General features: G+C 36.3%; 1 protein-coding gene across 17 annotated transcripts in view; it reads right to left on the minus strand.

Annotated features, from left to right (window-relative positions):
- ZPLD1 (zona pellucida like domain containing 1) overlaps positions 1 to 19,756 on the minus strand; it is a 336,172-nt gene that overhangs the window by 36,891 nt on the left and 279,525 nt on the right. For 15 of the 17 annotated variants that reach the window (XM_044381697.3, XM_044381701.3, XM_048214932.2 and 12 more), the window contains one exon: positions 6,999 to 7,244. In XM_044381697.3, coding sequence (XP_044237632.1) covers positions 6,999 to 7,104 — 106 coding nt within the window. In that variant the 5' untranslated portion in view covers positions 7,105 to 7,244. The remainder of the gene's footprint in view (positions 1 to 6,998; positions 7,245 to 19,756) is intronic. The other 2 variants (XM_048214940.1, XM_048214934.2) reach the window with 1 other exon arrangement.

Consider the following 19,756-nt stretch of genomic DNA (forward strand, 5'->3'; position numbering starts at 1 on the left):
GCATTAGTCTTGGTAACTAATTATCTTGCCTCGTTACTAATGATTTTTTTAAATTATTTTCCCTTAACAGTGATAGATTTGCTGATTCCTGTTGTCATCGATAGCAAGCAAGTGCATGACAACCACCTGGGGTTGACACCCACAGTGTAGTTGTGTAACAACACAAAGCTAGCAAGACATCACGAGCACCATGCTCGAACCATCTCTTCTTATGCTTTACTGTGCATATGTCCTACCAGAGAATCTGATTCAGTAGATCTTGGTGGGGGGTGGGCTGATCTGTGTGTTTCTCACAAGCCCCCAGGTGGTGCCAATGGTGCAAGTCTCTTAGTTGAACTGCTTAGTCACACCTATATACTTGGGGCAGAAGCTAACTCTTAGGGTGGATTCTATCTGGTAGGATTAAGCATTCCCACCAAATGCCTATTTGTATGATATACATGCTGACAAGAAGGTTGGATGAAAAAGGTTGAGAGAAAGGGAGAAGGAGGGAGAGAGAGAGAGAGGAGGAGGAGGAATCATGGAGATGAATCCTGACTCCTTTCCTAGTCTGAGGAACCAACTGGTTTTGAATGTCAGTGAAAGAGGGCTCATTAAAAGCTTTGTGAGTCTGAATCCAAAAGAATCTTAGTGCTTAGGTGGCTGTGTGTGAAACAAAGCTGGGAATAGGATCGGTCTTCTCCTCCCTCCCACCTCTCCCCCATTGCAGAAACCACGGCAGTTTAATAACTGGAGGAGTACCTCAAATGACAAGTATGCTCTGGGCACTCTCCCCAGACCGAAGGAGACACGGGGTGGGGATGGGTACTTTTGTGAGCCCATGGAGGCTCTGTGCAGGCTGGATGGAGATGCGGGTAGTCCTGTGACTATGACTACACCTCTCTTCACGGGCTGGACTCTATGCCCTTCAAAGTAGCATTGCGTTGAAACTGACAGTGAACCAAAACCTATTAAATATAATAGGAGGAGCCTTTATAATGCTGAAGGATACACTGCTTTGTAGTGCCATAGAAATCTCACCTGGAAAGAATTTACTTCCTGAACTCCAATAGACATGCCAAAACTAATTTATGCCATTTTAGCAGATTATGAGTAACTTGTATATCATTTCCATTTCTATCTCTGTAAAATGAGAGTAGAAATATTTGGCACCATATAAACTTAAAATTGCTTAGAGAACAGATGCTATGTTCATTGTTTTAATTCATTTTTTTAAGTTGATTTTCCTCTCAACAAGATTTTATACAATATTGAGATTTTGGTGCTAAAAGAGCAAGAAGTCCTAAAGGGGTATTTTGATAGTTCATCCACACAAAACACCAGCAGCTGATGGAGAATTGAAGGTGGATTAGGAATTCAAGTTTCCTTTCTACACAGAACAGGTTTCTCGCCACCTTGGTTTTTCACATCTGTTTCTCATTAGCAAATACAAGCTGTTGTTTCTAGTGCTGCAGGAAATTCATATGCGGTCTGAGGCAAATTTTGCAGACTTATATTCATACGAGCTGCTCTACATTCTTTGGAACCAGAAGAGATTGGTCATCTCTTTCAGGCAGGAAAAAGCAAATAGATTTTACTTATACAAGCAGAGGAAGTGAAAAATTCGTGCAATAAAGAACTTCTTTATTGAAATAGAGAAGGGTATGGACTCTGAATTATTAAGTCACTGAACCTTCTGACTAATTACTCTTCCTGCCACTGCATTTTATCACTTAGATTAATCAGGAAGTGATCAGCAATCACTTCCTGGATCAGTTCTTCTGCTGCATCTGGTGTAGTAATGGCAGTCACAGGTTCAAAGCGGAAGGCAGGCATCCTCTGGACAACTTGGACACCAAAACACTACTATTACACAGGAAGACAGGAGAGTTAGCCTTTCTTACCACAGAAAGTCCAAAACATGTTCCCTTGAATAATTATTCCATTATCCACTCTTACTTTGGGCACAGGATAATGCAATGGTTAAGCAGAGCCTAACACAAGATTCGAAACTTCATTTTGCTTGACCCACCCATAAATTCAATTAAATTGGTGATTCTTCATTTCATTTCCCATGGAACACTGATGTTTACTGAAATATTAATAGCTATCACTGGAAAAAAGATTTCCTTAATCAAGCAGGACTTAAAAGGCTAAACAAGTTTGCCTACTATGTGATTTTTCAGATTGTTTAATGTGGTAATTCCCATTTTGATTCTTTTTAAACTTAGTATTCAAAAATTCACTTTAAGGCATCCTGGTTTGATGGAAAGAGTCTTAGTTTTATATCTCTGTCAATTTCTAGCTTTGCAACATTAAACAGATGCTAATCCTCAATCTCTCCATTGTGAAATGGTGTTAAAAGATTTTATAGGTTTGTCATAAGGAATACAAGAAAGAATTAGTAATGTGCGTATCACTCAATACTTGGAACCCATTGTTTTCTTCCTTATTAGTGCTATTTCAAATATAATACAAAATGACAAGTTGTGTAACACTGACTTCTATTCGGTTTCCCGAGAGTGGTTAGTTCACTATAAGAGTTTCTGGTGCCATAAGCCTAATCTTTCCTTGACTGTGCCTTTATCATTAAAGACGTCTTAGAGGCTAACCCTTACATGCTATCACCTTCCAAAAAAGGGAGAGAGCTCCAGAAGGTATTTGTCAGTCACAGAGACCAAATGCATTTATCCATATATTTAATTTAGGCCAAATAATTCCATGGTACTCTAAAAGGCAACTGTGGTTTGATTTTATTCTGGGAAGAGCACTACCATAATGTCAATAGGGTTAAGTCTGTTCCCGGCTATCAGCTTGGAGAGCCAAGAGTTAAGTACCTTTAAAATTAAATGGTGTCCCTTTAAATTTAAAATGAATTAGACCATGGCAGTTCCCTTGGCCCAAGGATAAATGCCATGGAAATTAAAGAAAATAGTTCTAATGTCATGAAACAGCGAAGGTCAGATAGGGTGAGATGATTACTTTCATCATTATTAACATTAGTTTGCATTTAGATAGCCCCTCTCCTTTGCCAGACTCATTCTCATTCTATCCCATTGCTTAGTGTCTGAGCAGCTTGTGGAGCTCCTGATGACATCAAGGGTGATCCTGATGTGGAAGAGAAGCCCCAAGTCAAGAGGGGAGTGAGCAATTAACCTTTATGCTTTATTTGCTCACTCCAGTCTTCTTCTGCAAATGACCTGCAAAAATGGGCTTAAAAATAATACCCATATAAACTTAAAGCCTCTTCTGGGACTTATGAGTTATCTGGATCTTAGGTTTTTTTTAATATAGATTTTACATTGCAATAATATGTGTGTGTGTGTATACGTGTGTGTACATTTGGAAAACCTGGATATTTGTTGTCTGAGCCGGACAGTATTAGAAGTGCTAACATGTATAAGGACAAATACAAATTAAAATAAGAGGTTTACTTCTCCCTGTTTAAAATAAAGGAAGAAACTCTAGAAGTAATTCTAAGTACTTTCTCCCCTCCTTGAAATGTATATAAATCCTTTCAAGACTAGACAGGCCTGCTGTCAGCTTTATGACCCAGGCATTTTTCTTGAGGATCAGGGAACCATCTCTTGGAAATGTAAACATCAAGGAAAATAGCCCCTCTGTGTCACAGTTTCTATGGGAGGGTGAGAGCCTAACTTCGGAGGGGGCGTGGCTCCAAATTACAAAAGCACTTCCTTTTATAAAGATAGTTTATTTTTCCTCTAGATAAAGCCAATATGCTAACACAGATGGTCATCCCCATTATCAGGTATATTTAGAATGAACTATATGTGACAAATGGTGCTGTCACGTCCTCTTATTTGAGGACTAGTTATTGTTTATCTTGAAAACATATGTAGTGGGTTGCATCTGCTTGGCTGTATAAAAGACTAAGATTTCTTTCTGTCTTTGCAATCTCTTGATGGATTGTTTATGATAAGCCTCACATTCTGGCTTAATGCTTACTCAATGATAAGTGTTTTCATCTCTGCTATCCCGTGGAGAGCATTTCTGGATTGTGAGAAGGTTTTGTTTTTAATTTTATTCCCCTAACACACGACTGTGCTTTTAATTGGAATAACGGACTAAAGAAAATAATAGTATACACTACGGCAGTTGTTCGTAACCATAAATGTGCATTAGACTCAGCTGCAGGGTTTAAAATACAGAATCCCAGCACCACTAGCAGAGATTTGGACACTATGTATTTGGGGTAAAACAGTGGAGTAAACAGTTTTGGGGTAAAACACTTTTAACAACTCTGCCAGGTGATTTTGATGCAGGTGGTCAGTGGGCACCATTATAAATGAGTGTTTTAACATAATTTTTAAATTTCCCATATGAAAAATACTTCCTTATCCTGTCCTAGCCACTTTCTGGCTCATTTACATGTTTTATTTACCTTTTCAAGTATGCAAGTACAACATCAGGCAGATCCTCTCTGCTGAGCGATCTTTTTACATTTTGGCTTTCTTTTCCACCCGTAACAGGGAAAGGCTTGACTATCCTCCCCACCCCGGCCAGGCCTCCAGGCCCTGACTCTCCCCAGTGAGCATCCCTCAACTTCTCTGCCCATGTCTTTTATTTCTCCTTCTCTCCTAAATCAGAGAAACAGCTACCAGTTTCCCGAGGTTAACTCCTCCACCTGTACCTTTGTTCTCCTCCATGTTTTCTTTCCTCATCACATCAATTCTTTCTTTATTGCTATTCCCAAGCTCTGAATACTTCCCTTTACTCGTGTATACTAAATGGTCTCTAGTCTCTAATCCCAAATTCTCTCTTCTTATTTAAATTGCTGGCTCAGTTTACTCCTCTTTCCTTCACCACCACCGTTATCTAAAATAGTAGTCTATTTTCCTACCTTTTATTTTCCTGTCCCCCACTCATCACTCACTGCACAGGATTCAGCTCCTACACAGCTATCTTCGGTTTCAATCTCTCTCCTCAGACCCAGGTCCATTTTTTTCCTACTACTGGATAGAGGCTGCCGTTATATTATAAATTCTAGAAGCTCCTCAAACTCATTATTTTCAAACCCAAACTTTCTTTCTAGAACATGCAAGTGCCCTACACTTTCGGTATCAGTTGGCAATATCACCATCCAGTTATCCGAGTACAAAACATCGTTTATGCCATGGTCATCATCTTCTCTTTCACCTCCCCAGTTGAACCAATTCTCAAGCTCTGTTGAGTCCACCACCAAAATATCTCTTAAGGGCTGTCTCCTGCTGCTTCCACTGACACTCCTTCATGACATTTCTCTCTGCCTCTGGTTTCTTCTAACTTGATTCTATCTTTCACTTTTCCCAATGTTAGCTTTCTAAAACAAGATGTGACCAGGTCAGATCCTTAAAAGAATATGTTTAAAAGGACACAATGGCTCTTCATTACCTACAAAATAAAGACAAAATAGTTCACACGAATAACCCATAAAGTCTTCTTGGCAAAATAACCAAACCTGAATTTACTCAAACCTCTAGCTCTAATTACTTTACAGGGTGTATGGGAAAAGAGGAACATATTAAATGACACACCAGAGCTGCGTCAACCAGACCCAAAGGCAGAATTCCACAAAACAAATGACCACATCACTTAACATTTTAGAAAGGCGAGGGACAGAAAACTGTTATAAATTAAAATACACTGAAGACACATGTCAACAAATGTACCATGTAGATGTTTTAGAGGCAACTTAGCTGAGTATTAGATGATATATTAAGGAATTATCATTAAGTTTATTAGACATATACATGAAGTATAAAGATTTTAAGTTCTTTTCCATCAGATACACATTCTGAAGCATGAATAATAAATTTACTTTAAATTAGTCCAGAGAGGGGGTGTTAAGAAGAGAGAGATAAAGCAAAATTTATGTGTTGATAATTGATGAAGCTGGATGATCAATACGAATGCTTTTTTACTTTTGTATATATTTGAATATATATTTGTATATATTTGAATTTTGTATATATTTGAATTTTCCATAACAAAAAATATTTTTTAAAAGCCCTCCTTTGTGGTACTCAAAATCATTAACAACTCTGCCTTAGAACACCTTGCCAGACTTACCTTTAGACATTCCCCATCCTGACCTCCAGGTCGTACTTAACCTGCCAAGCACTTGTGTAGCAGGTCTGGGCTCCTGAATGCATTCCTACACGCTTGGATCTTTATTCTGGAGCAATACAGATTACCTCTCTTGGGGTGCATTAGAAATCCCACATCAACAACATAACTACCTACTGATTACTCAAGTGTGTTTTCTCTCTGGCATGCTCCAAACACAGGAGTACTGGCAGGATTGGAAAACGTAAAACACGGCAGAAAGTATTTCAATTTGCATGGCAAACTTGGAAAAGTGACTTCAGACTGTCTAATCTTTATTTTGTAAATGTGTAACTGCGATTTTATAACTTTAGCTGATATAAAATGATGAATCCTTAAATGAAAGATTGAATTACTTCTCATTGAGTGCAGATTGTAGGAACCTGTAGGACATGTCCATCAACCTCGTAAAAATCTCCTATCTGTTACAACATTGATGGTGGCTGGACCATGCATTCTCGAGTTGGCCTGTGTACTTTGGTAATGACCAACACACCATTGAAATAATATTTTTGAGTAACGCACAATATTTCACAATCATTTTCTTAAGTATTATTCCTAAGTAAATCTATTACCATATAAGGGCAGTTTTGGAAGTCTGAATTAACTTACGAGGAAAAAAAGGGCATCAATTCGGCAAATTTTGATGAAATTAGCCTCTCCCGATTCTATCACCCAATAACCAATGTTTTTCACATTTGTGAGCAGCCATTATAATAACATTAACCATGATGAACACTTTGTATGTTAATGTGGATATAAATTACAACTCCAGAAAAATGTCTTTTGTCATTTGCCATTTGTTAATATCCACTTAATGTAGATGGATATCCCCTCCCTCCATTTTCCATATGTATTTAAACATAATCACTCTTTGCAGATACAATTAGAGAAGAGATTAGGTTCAGACTTACCAGGAAATCTACTGTGGAGGTTGGCATCACAGTTATAGCCATTAAACTGAGCAGACCCCAGAAGTACTCCAATTGTTAGAAGCAACAGCAACCATATTCGTTCCATTGCAAAACCTAGGAAAGAGTTCTTTTCATGTGTACATCACCAGCCTTCACTCCTTCTTGCTGGAAAGACTGAGGCTGATCTGAACTCACTGCTGGATAGGTTGGCAGGCTGTATCCATGCAGGCAAAGCTCATTTAAAGTCTAAGAATTATGAGAAATAATTATCAGCAGCGAGCCAGAAATTTTGGTTACAATATTTGAAAATTACTTCTGTTCTTTGGTGTCAGTTTGCTAAGGGTGACAAATCCAGACTTTTGTAGTGAAAGAACTAAGATCCAGGTCATAAAGTTTGCAAAAGAAAATCTATTATACATAAGAAGAACTCAAACCAAATACTTAACAGATTAGATCAGCAAACCAACCAATGTAGAGACAACTTTACACTTTAAAATACCAATATAAGTAAATTAAGAGGGATTTAACACTCGATATTTGATTCTCAAAGAATTCTCCATACTATTAATAGCTAAATAACGTCAGGAAAAATTTCCCCTCAGCAAAGGAATTCTAGACTAGTGCTACTTCTCAAAATCAGTAGTTTGTGTATCATTTGTTTTTTCAGGAAACATAGGGATAAAGCAAAAAGAATAGAAAAATACTATGCGTGGATTGACATCATGATTCCACCAGTGACTTTTCACTGGTGGGTAAATAGAACTGATGATACAGATAAATGAACACCTTGAATTCTTAGGAGAAAGGAATGGAAAGTGATTTTTTAATTGTCATTTTGTGTTGAACAAATAAATACAAATTGGCTTTGAAAATTAAACACCAGTCTGGTGTTTAACAGGTTTTTTTTCCTCTCTAGATGCCCTTTTTTTTTGGCCAGATAAAGTTAAAACACCTTCCAAACTCTCAGAGCAGTTTGTGCATTGAAAAAAAAAAAAAATCCTTTGGGTTGGTGGTTTTGGTCTGTGTGTAAAAAGCAAAAAGAACATAAAATTGTAAATGGTTTACTCAAATAATTTAGTGCATTTTAAAAGCTTGGGGTTTGGGGGGCTGGTATTTTAGCTGCCCTTAAAGATCTGCCCTTAGATGATTAATCAAGTCTTTAGCAAAAGGAAGGAAATACATCTTGCTTTTGAACCATCATTTTAGTATAACAAGTTTATGGTGAACAAAGTCACTTTGGTAAGGATGTGGGAAAGGAAGGCATGAGTTTACTCTCAAAAATAGACTGAAAAAATATTAATTCAACAGGAGTTTCCTTCCTTCAGCATTATAACATGCTATTCAGGCACCAACCTCATGACTTTCGGGAGAACAGCCATATGTCTGGTTACTTTTGATTCTCTAGGACATTTGGTGAACTAAAAGTTCACCCAAGTGGCTGATCCAGACCCTGGGCTCTCTTGGCCACATCTACGGTGTCATCGTCTAGCTCCTCAAGGCCCTTCAAATAGACAAGAAACCTGCTCCTTTGGAGTCTTTGGGATACTGGTAGGAAAGAGAGTAGCTTGTTTTGAGCAGTACATCCCACCCCACACTAACTGTATACACCCTGTCATGCCCTTATCATGATGGATCCCATTGATTCCCGCAAGGCACTGGAGACTCTAGACTCACACTGTTGTCTTCTAATCTAGAAATGTTCCTCCCCTTGGGATTCACAGAGTCAGGAATTTTCACTGATGAGTGATTTTTATTCTGAAACACTCTCTAGCTTTTATATTCTTTCACAGGAGAAATATAACTCTTACCGAGTGGACAATTTGCACCAAGGCGGCACTGTGAGCCAGATCATTTGCCTATTGTCTCTCATTCACATTCCTTATAATAACTGGAGGAGATTGCAGTTATTACTCCATGTACAGAGAGAGACAAATAAGTCTCAGGAAGTTTAAGTGGCATGGAAAACACGTGGAGAAACCAGATTTCAACTCCAGGTCTTTCTAGTAACGTTTGCTGCTCACACTACCTAAATATCACCTGTTATTAAATTAATTGAGTATTATTTTGGTTGCTATTTACCATCAGTTGTTTTTCTTTAAATTTATGAATTAATATATCTTTTTTTTTCTTTTTTCGAGAAAGAGTACAAGCAGGGAGAGGGGCAGAGAGAAGGAGAGAATCTTAAGCAGGTTTCATGCCCAGCACAGAGCCCAACACAGGGCTTGATCTCACGACCCCGAGATCATGACCTGAGACAAAATCAAGAGTCCAACCCTTAACCAACTGAGCCACCAGGCACCCTATGAATTAACAGATTTTTAACAGATCTTTTCATCTGAAATGGATAAACAAATTCTTATGTGCAATCTGCTTAGAAGATATATTTTATAATATGGGCATTATGAGGGAGAAAATTATTTTTTTAAATGGAGAAAAGGCCCTAATTGTGAAAACTGAGAATTACTACTAGAGACTAAACTGGACACATCTATGTTTCCCAAAAATGGATGAGAAACTCATGCTATTTGAAACAGCCTACCAATAGTGGCGGCCAACTCTCAGCTTTGCAACTTTAGATCAGAGTTGAGGTTGCCCAAAAGTGGCATGCCTCTCTCCCTCACACTTTGAACAGGACTCACAGTACTGTTGTGAAGATTAAAACTCTTCAGAAATATTTTCTGATGAAGAGAGAGGTATAAGGAAGATTGCTTCAACAGAATATACACTGATTTTGATATCACCAGATATGGCCAACCCTCCCCCAGTCATTCTCTAGATCTGACATTTGAAAATCTGGATGATGGTCACAAGACTAGAAACTATAAGTGCATAAAGAACATAGCACATGCACCCCAATGTTCATAGCAGCAATGTCCACAATAGCCAAACTGCGGAAGGAGCTGAGATGCCCTTTGACAGATGAATGGATAAAGAAGATATGGTCCATATATACAATGGAATAGTACTCAGCCATCAGAAAGGATGAATACCCAGCATTTGCATCAACATGGATGGAACTGGAGGGGATTATGCTAAGTGAAATAAGTCAAGCAGAGAAAGACAATTATCGCATGGTTTCACTCATATGTGGAATATAAGAAATAGTGCAGAGGACCACAGGGGAAGGGAGGGAAAACTGAATGGGAAGAAATCAGAGAGGGAGACAGACTATGAGAGACTATGGACTCTGGGAACCAAACTGAGGGTTACAGAAGCGAGAGGGTGGGGGATGGGGTGACCGGGTGATGGGCATTAAGGAGGGCACATGGTATGATGAGTACTGGGTGTTATATGCAACTAATGAATTATTGAACACTACGTTAAAAACTAATGATGTACTATATGTTGGCTAATTGAACATAATACAAAAATAAAAATAAAAAAACAAGGGGGAAAAAAGAACATAGCATAGTGTGGACATACGGAAGGCACTGAAATATCAGTTTCAGGGTCACCACGTGTGGATATGCAAGTGACACTTTCACAAGTACATTCAATAAAAAGGGATAGTGACAGGGCCTGTGGTTCTTTGGAGAAGCCACATGCTCTGAAGCTAGATTGCTCAACACAAAGTGTCCCATGGGCTAGTAACAGCTCTGAGTAGTTGAATGACATTATTAGATTTATAATGGCATTTGTACTGATCTGGACTTTGGGAGGTTCTTATAGTTCACCTGCAAGTTAAAACAAAATGATGAACTATTAACATGTAAACTTCCCACCCTCAATCCCATCTCCTCATTTCCCCTGCACACAGAGACCCTGAACATCAACTTACAGAGGCAAGCTTAGACATGCTGTCTTGCCACAGCTCCTAAAGTTCTGAAATGGGGTTGCCTGGGGTTTGGGACTATTTTCAGGCTCTTTACATTCACTAACGCATAAAGTCTTGTTTGCTCAGGCTCCCTAGTTCCTAGGCAGGTATAATTCTAGACATGTGTACTCCAGTCCTGTTCTGGCCAAAAAAAGCTTATTCGAGCTTTACATCACAAAGTAGAACCTGATTTCCATTCGCCCACTCTGGTGTGACATGTGGGGCTTGCTGTCCCATCTTGGCTCCAGCAAACTCGGCTTGAGCAAAGGCTTCTCTACCATAACTAAGTGCAGCAACCAATGCCCCGACTTTGGTGCTAACAAGGGTGTGCAGGACTGCCTAACACAGCCAATAATCCAAAACATTAATAACAAGTTCTTAGATAACAAAAACCTTGGAGATAACTGTGCACAAGTTTTCACACGTGTTTCTTAGCTTAATATCTTCATAAATTTAAATTGATGGGATAAAGGAGGGAGAGGAGAATTATATGCACAACACTGAATTTTAAGGAATTTAGAAGCATTCATTTAAAAAAGATACTCACATCCTAAACTGGTGCTAAAAGCCTCTGTGTTTTATATGTAGCAATACAAAGGAAATCATGGGCTAAGTGATTTGCTGTCAAATATGTCCATGTTTCTCATATTAAATTTTCTTTTTAAAATGGTTACTTCTTCTAAAATATGAATTTGAACTTATTTGCTTAAGATTGAACGAGTCAGAAAAATGTTATTTCATTTTCAACTCTCACTCTAGTTTATGTAAATTGATATGGTTCTGTCATAAACACTGTTAACTAATCTTGCACATTCGATTGTCTTTTTTTTGACCTTCCCTCTACCGTGATCTGCTATGTGCCAGGTACTGTGCTGTATTTAATATTCAACTACTAACATAGATTTATTTTTTACCCATGTTACAGATGTGGAAAATGAAGTCTAAAGTTTTTCAGTGACTTGCTCAGGGTCACAAATCTAGTAAATGACAGAGTAGAATTCAAAACCCAGCCTTGACCTTTGGAATTATTACACTACTCTGTTTGACTTAGCTGGAGTTTGTCAAATAAATACAGTTAATGTTCTAATAATTTTCAGAAAGTAAATTATATTAATAATGTATGCTTAACATATGCCTTGAACTAAACAATTCTGATGATTAAGGCAAAATATTTTTAATATCTACATAACTGTCATGACTATTTCACTTAGGCAGTGAGTGCCCTAAAGGATATTATTCTTTTTGCAGATTGGCTTAATGATAATACTAGTGAGTTTTAAGGACTGATCGTGTACCACAATGGTTTTTTTAAGCACTTTATACATGTTATCTAACCATGAGATAGGTAATTTATTTGTCTTATTCTAGTGATAGAAAACTAAAGCACATAAATGTCAAGTAACTTGCCCAAGGTTAAACAGATAACCAGTATTAAAATCAAGATTCGAGGCGCAATGACTCCAGAAACTACCCTCAACTGTTGCATGGCATTTCCTTCTAGAAAACAATCCTATACGACTCAAAAGGAAAAACGGCACTTAGTAAATTTGATCAAGAGAGATTTATTCCTGCATTCAGTTATGAAGTATTGTTGAATGTTTACATAGGCCTGGTACTGTTCAGGGAGGGGGGCTGCTGAAATTTATGTCTGCCTAGAGCTTACATTCTAATAAGGGAAGTCAGAAGAAAACAAAATCCGTAAGTAAAATACAGAGTATATTTGTGATAAGCACTATGGAGAAAAACAGAGCAAAAAGAATGATAGGAGGTTCTGGGATGGAAGGATCTGAGTATTAAAATTTTAAATGGAGTGGTCAGAGATGTCTAAACAATACATATAAGTGAAAAGACTACTTTAGTTATGAACTGCCAGATCTACCTCTTTTTAATTTGTACTTCACTTTTTTTTTAACATTATGTAGGCATTTCCCAAATAAAACAGACTTTCAGTGCATAAATTATTCTCTGAGAAAAACTTGGACATGTTGAACAACTGCATTAACCTTTTCAAATGAATAAAGGTGTCCCTTAGTGCCTGAGAAAAGTAATTTATTAAATAGCACCCCGTGACCTGAGAAAAAGTGAACATGGTCAAAGTGCTTTTATCTACTCTCAAGAAGTAACTTTTACAGAAACAAATGGACTCAACCATTTATCAGGTTCTTACTTCCTTAATGTTATTGCCTTCATATAGACCATCTATATGATACTTCTAGGTGGGAAGAAAAATAGAAAGTTCAATCATCATCTCTTCAAATGTTTAATCATCATGCTAAGATTTACGCATTTTTTCACGAAACTAAAGCTGATTGTTTTATCATAGATTTAAAAAGAACGAAATGGGCCTTCAGCATCAGGGATTGCCCTACTTCTCTCATCATCAGCCCTCCTCCGAATTTATTGGCCACCTGCTCTGCACAGGAGCTGGCTTCTACAGGGCGCATAACAACATTCCCGATGCTTCTGTATCACCCACACAAGCCAGCGCCTCAGAAAAGATCAGAAACAGTTCATTATACTTTAAATGACTGGAAATAGTTTAAAGAGTTCCCAGGAAAGGGGAGGAGAAGAAATACGTGTATTTTAGCAGAGACTAAAGTTTAGGTTAAAGGAATAAAGACCTTTGAAGCAACCAACAAGACCCAGGGAAGAGCTGGGGCAAAAGGGCACTGAATTTGTACAGGTAGGCAACTGCCCTGCTCTGTGAAGTCTCAAAGTGTTACATACACGCTCTTGCCTCTGGAAAAAGGGATTTATTAGTTCACCTTCCACAATCATAAGTTTTAAAGTGCTGGAAACCATGACTGTTTAAGGAAGAACCATGTTTTCTGATGAGATGTCTAGATTGAAACTCTGTACTCTTTATTTCCATGTTTCACTTGGACATTAAAGGCAACATATATATTAAAAAGAAAGTGAAAAAATAAAACTTTCATCAGAAATATCCATTATTACGTACATATACATTTTTTAACATAGAGTGTCCTTGTCTTGCTGAACAAAGAATAAAATGTACCGTGTACTTTTAGAATAACGCCTCAAACAAAGAAGGAAATATGTTTAGCCATCAAGAAGATATTCAGAAATTTTATGACTAAAGATGCGGATGTATACCCTGAGAAAATATGAATGCTCTCTGTTCCTAAGAGAAAAACCCACTCCAATTTTCTCTGACACAGAGTGTTCATTTATTTCCCTTTGCCCACTTTTCTCATTTGTCTTTCTATTGAGGGTTTTCTTGAGTAATCTATAGAATTTAAATGATCTACAGTGTTTAGCTTAAACATTTATTCTAACACCTTAGTTTAGGGGGTACTGACAGATTGAACTAGGTCACTCTAAAAGCCTTTTTTAAATAATTTACCAGTTTCATTTTCAAGATATGTGTACGTTTTATTCCACCGAAGGAGCTTGGAAGATATGTTAGTATATTAACTTCCTCTCACTTTTCATGAAGTACAATGATAGCAAATTAATAATAAAATGATAATTTATCTATTTATTTTACATGCCCATTTCCTTGTAATTAACTAAATAACTGGCAATTGGTATGATTATTTCCAAATGAAAATGTTTCTTTCTTAATAGAGATAATATACAAAATATTTATGAAAAGTCATACACAAGAACCAGCCAATCAGAAGAGACACCGTGCTGACATATTCTGCCTGAATATCAACATTCCTCCAAAAAACCGAAAGTATTTGCATGGGTATCAATGATGATAATGGAAAGATAACTTCATCCCCTAGTCAACTCCTGCCCAAGAATAAAAGAGCACCTTTATTAGTAGCCCTACTATTTGAAATTCCTCTGTTAATTAATTCATTTATTTTACTTATTCTTTCCACAAATATTTTATTGAGCAGTTTCTAAGTTTCAGACTCAGGGCATTGGGGATCCAGTGGTGACCAAAACAAACATGGTCCTTACTCTCAGAGTTTATGGACTCGAAAGGGAGATAGCCAGTGTAAAGTAATATATTACATAGTAGATGTTATTTTTCCTTTATTTTTGGTTTATTTTCCTTATTGGTCCACCAATCTATTGTTGTGGTAATGGTGATTGTTGCATCATTTGGTATTAAGTTTTAGACAATTTGGTTCTTAATATTTCAACACACATTTCTTAAGGGAAAAAAAGGACCTTTTTCACATAACCAAAATACCATTACTAAACTCAATAAAATTACAACTAATACATAATAACATCTAATATCAATTCCATATTCAGATTTCCCCAATTCACTAAAAATGTATTTTACAACTGTTCTTTCCCCAGGCCAGGATCCAAAGAAAGAGACTAAAGAGATAACATAACTAAATGCAAAGCTTTATGTATTGTATTTGGGTTGTTACATTCCTTTAAGACTCTTGTAATATAGAAATCCCACTGCTCTGATATCATTTTATATCCATAAGAACCCTGTTGTCCTACCAGACCAAAATAATGTGAGAAAATACAAGATTCTGTAAAAATCAGAAATATTAAAGCTGGACAAATTCATTCAAATATCTTAAAGAGTCAATAAATGCAAAATGTAATCAAATATTAAAACTGTATCATTGGAGTTTCAGAGAGAAAAATTGGGTAATGGGTAACATGAATCTAGAGAATGTTAGAAATGTGGGTTATATGGGCTGGGTGAGTTATATGAGCTATAACAACAATGAACCAATCTCTTTTCTAATTTATCAAGTCCTTGTATAGAGAATAAATAAGGCTATGTTCTATGGTGGTTACAAATGAGAATCTATCCATCGTCCCAGTCAAAACCTCTGACTAATAAACAACTGTTGTTAGCTTAGAAGATAATTGCTTTCTAAATCCAGGAATATGTAGGCATAGAAGTATATAAGATGATCAAAAATTAGGGAATCATTTCTTTGTGTTAAAAGAACTGAAGCATATTGATATTCTTTGTAATTAATGTGTGACCTATTTAAGATTACTTCTTTTATTCTGATTTAAGATGTATAACTGAGTAAATAATTTAGACTTTTTCCACAGTTTGGCTCTTGCAGACGTTGCTGCTAAAGAAGAAAAGAAAAGAAAAAAGAAGAAAAAAGAAAAGAAAAAAATAATTTAGACTTTTTATGTAAAATTGACATGCTTCCAAGATTATATATATTATTGAGATATTTAAGAAAACATAAAATTGAACACATTTAGTTGAATACTTAAGTTTTTTTATAGCAGATAATTTAACTCCTACAAACATACTAAACTTCTTCTGATAATAATTTAATATCTTATTTCCTTTTTAGTATGTCAATTAACTGCTTTTGCATATAAAATACAATATTACTCAAAGACTTGTTAAAAATGATAAAGTCTACTAGGATTTACAGGTAAAAAGCCATAATTTGAACTTAAAATCCTTAAGAATAGCTAGGTTTGGTCATTTGTAACTCTGATTGGATGTTAATCTTTTAACACCTCAAAATATATTTTCAGTTATTCAACATAGAGCATCAGGAAAAAACAAAGCTCACAGTAAACACAGAATAAGTAGTTCTGTTGCTTTAGAAGCCACGTTGGACATAGAATTCACATCTTGAAATCACATACGGAGATGCTCACACTCAGATAATTACAGGGGAACTAAGGTCGACTGAAGGGTACCAGTTTGATGTAGCCTATCTCACATTTACACAGTCATAAATCAATTCATTGACTGGAATAACAGGAAGATTGAAAATACTATTTAAATTAATTGCATTTTTCTTTTCTTCCCCACGATTACGTAGTGATATGTGTTGATGATGAATTCCAGTTTGATGTGACTTCACTAAGTGCACAGAATACACATTTCTGGATATATGTTTCTGTCCTCAAAAAGTTTTCAATCAGAAGGGAAACACTTCAGCTTTACAGTAACTACATCAACAACATTAAAACTTCTAGAAGTTAATTTAGAAGAATATCCCTATGACCTTGGGATCATAAAAGATTTTTTAGGAAAAAAATTGTTTTACCATCATAAATTATAGGCTGGGCCTACCCACAACCTCCTTCTAGAGGCTCACAGAGATATTTTTGCTTCCACGTTGCCTATCGATTCATATAATGCAACACATTTGTAGCATACACTAGCATACTTCTGATTAGATACAATGATGTCTTGGGCTCTGGTTCTCATTCCATCGCTGATTGTCTGTATGGTGTTGGGGAAGTCACATAACGAGCCTTCCTCTCAGTTACCTCAGGTGGGCAGTGAAGTGTTTGACTAGAAGGTGACTAAGATGACTTCCACCGATCAAGAGCCAATGAAACCATGATGTTTTAAGAACTGGAGGAGAAAATTGTAATAATTCCTCAAGACCTTCTTTCTAAAAATCACCTCCCTTATCAGAATGTAGGCTTACAACATCAGGAGGTGTTCGAGCTCCACTGCCTTCCTGGCCTTTCCACAACAACAGGGGAGGCGTCAAATGTTGCAGCTCATGTCTATCTCTTGTCATTTTATAAGAAATAAAAATCAGCAGGGGCCTCACAGATGAATTTCAATTGTGTTCAAGGAAAGCATTAACCCTTCCATTTTTGGACAGCTCTGTGCTGCTTCTGGTAAATTAAAATTATGTTAAAAAATAAATAAGTTGCTATTGGTTTTATACTTTTATTTATTTCTCCTTGCATCTACATTTTTGTTTCTCAAAGGTCTCAAGGCTTTCAGGAAACAATAATCACAAAATAAAATAGGCTGCTGGTAATTTATAATAGCACTTTGTTCTGCCTCAAATACATTTTCAACCCGGTTCTCAGTAATGTTCATATTTTTTATTATTTGTTGAGCTGTTTGGAGGAATGTAATATTAACCTTCATGACATCACTTGGAGGAGTACATTGAAGCAACAGAGCTGCCTTTGTTTTTTAGATGTGGGAATTGATGCCAAGTGGCTAAATGGTTTTCCCAGGTAATGCATGCTTGTTACAGATAACACAAAAGAATGTAACTAAAAGCAGCTCCTGAAGTAATAATTTCTAATATCTCTAAGCTAGATGTTTGATAACAACAAAATTACATACACAAAATACAACACTTCTGGCCATGATAAAGTCAGATCCACAAAAGTTTTAGCCAATCAGATCAAATAGCATGTATACACAAAAGCTTTAGTTAAGAATCAATGTTGAAATCAGGGAGACTCTAAAATTTAAATCCTCATATGTAAACATTTCGGTTAGCTCCATATTAATTGCTTCTATTTTATGAATTAAAAAGATCACTCACAGATCACTGGAGGTCATCAGTATATTAAATCCTTACTCTGAAAATCACTTATTAAAAGGTAAGAATTGAGCATTAATCCTGATTTCCAAGTAGCAGCTGTATTTCTGTTTTAAAATGACTTAGCAAAAAAAAAAAAAAAAAAAAAAAAAAAGCGTGTGTGTGGGTGTAGGAACTATGGCAAAACATTAAAGCTGATGCTATTATTCTGATCTCTTATATATTTTACATTTATCATAATAAAAACTCAAAACCATGTGACCTACAGCTAACTTATTCTAACTATGGTAACTTAAATAACCCACTTTGACTCTCTTGGACTCTCTTATTATCTATAAAATAAGGACCTGCACAATCTAAGTGACTAAATGATTATAAATAGGTTAAAGAACATTTGAAAAATATTTCATCCTTTTTCTAGTAGCATTATAGGAAAGAAGCAGAAGTCAGCCTAACTTATTTATAGGATCAAAGTCAATGATGTCAAGACATTGGATAATGAAGAGCTTTGAAGGAGAAGATAGTTATTACTTCCGAAGAAAAGAGCTTATGAGCTTTTGTGTCTTTGATGAGATGAACATAATTCTAACAAAACCATAGCTCTTGCAATAGCCAGATATAACTCTAGTTACAGCATTTCAGCTTCTGTCTCATCAATCAAAATAGTCTCGGGGATCTGAAGCACCAGGTAAGTTATAGAGATGACTGCAGGCCACAGTAGGTAAGGTCCTTACGTGGATCTCAGTCAATAAGCGAGAGGGAAGCAGGTGAACCGAAAGGAGGAGGTAAGCAGAAGGACATATTATTATGGATGAGATTACAGATAATGTATCATAACTAGTAAATTGGAGCCTTTGGCAAAATTAAACATAAATCCTTAAGACATGGAGATCCTACTTTTTCAGGAGAGTATATTTCACACTATTGTGGTAAATATTCCTTCAAGACCAGTTTGAAAACTGAGGCTCATCATGACAAAAATGTCTCCGACCCAAAGACTGACACATAAGATGTCACCCAGCAATACGTAATTAATTGCCAAATGAATTTCAATGAATGTTTAGTTCGGTCCATTCACTGGATGACTCCAAAAAAAAAAAAAAAAAAGATAGAATATATATGAGTAGAATAGAAATTTTTTGAAACATAAAATAATCTCATTTTTGGGATATTTGAAAATCTAAATACAATAATCCTCTTCACCAAACCCAAATCTTCACTGAACAACAAAAACAGCTTTGTTTTCCAACTATCTGTATACCTCTTGAGAGTTTTACTGATACTCTTAAGAGGATGCTACATGCCACAGACCCTGTTGAAAATCATAGGTTTAGATTAGAAGAATCTTTTAAAATAAATATTGTACTAGATGTTAGTTTAGTGGATCAAGAACAGCATTTTTCATGAAATGGAATAGGATGGGATAGTATGGGATGGAATAGAATAGAATAGAATAGAATAGAATAGAATAGAATAGAATAGATAGAGTAAAATGACATATTTTTGTAAAACGTGTATGTAGTATGTGTGTGTGTTTGGGTGAGCGTATATTAGATTACAATGTAAAATATCTGACTATGAGTCATACTGGAAAGTTTGAAACCACTGGTTTAGAACAAGGGAGCAACAGGGTGCCCATGGGCTGAAGGTCCCTACCCACAAACATGTTTTGACTGGCCTCACAGAAGAAGCAAGCAAAAGGAAAATAGCAT

This window comes from Ursus arctos, unplaced genomic scaffold (assembly GCF_023065955.2).
Source record: "Ursus arctos isolate Adak ecotype North America unplaced genomic scaffold, UrsArc2.0 scaffold_4, whole genome shotgun sequence".
NCBI lineage: Eukaryota > Metazoa > Chordata > Mammalia > Carnivora > Ursidae > Ursus > Ursus arctos.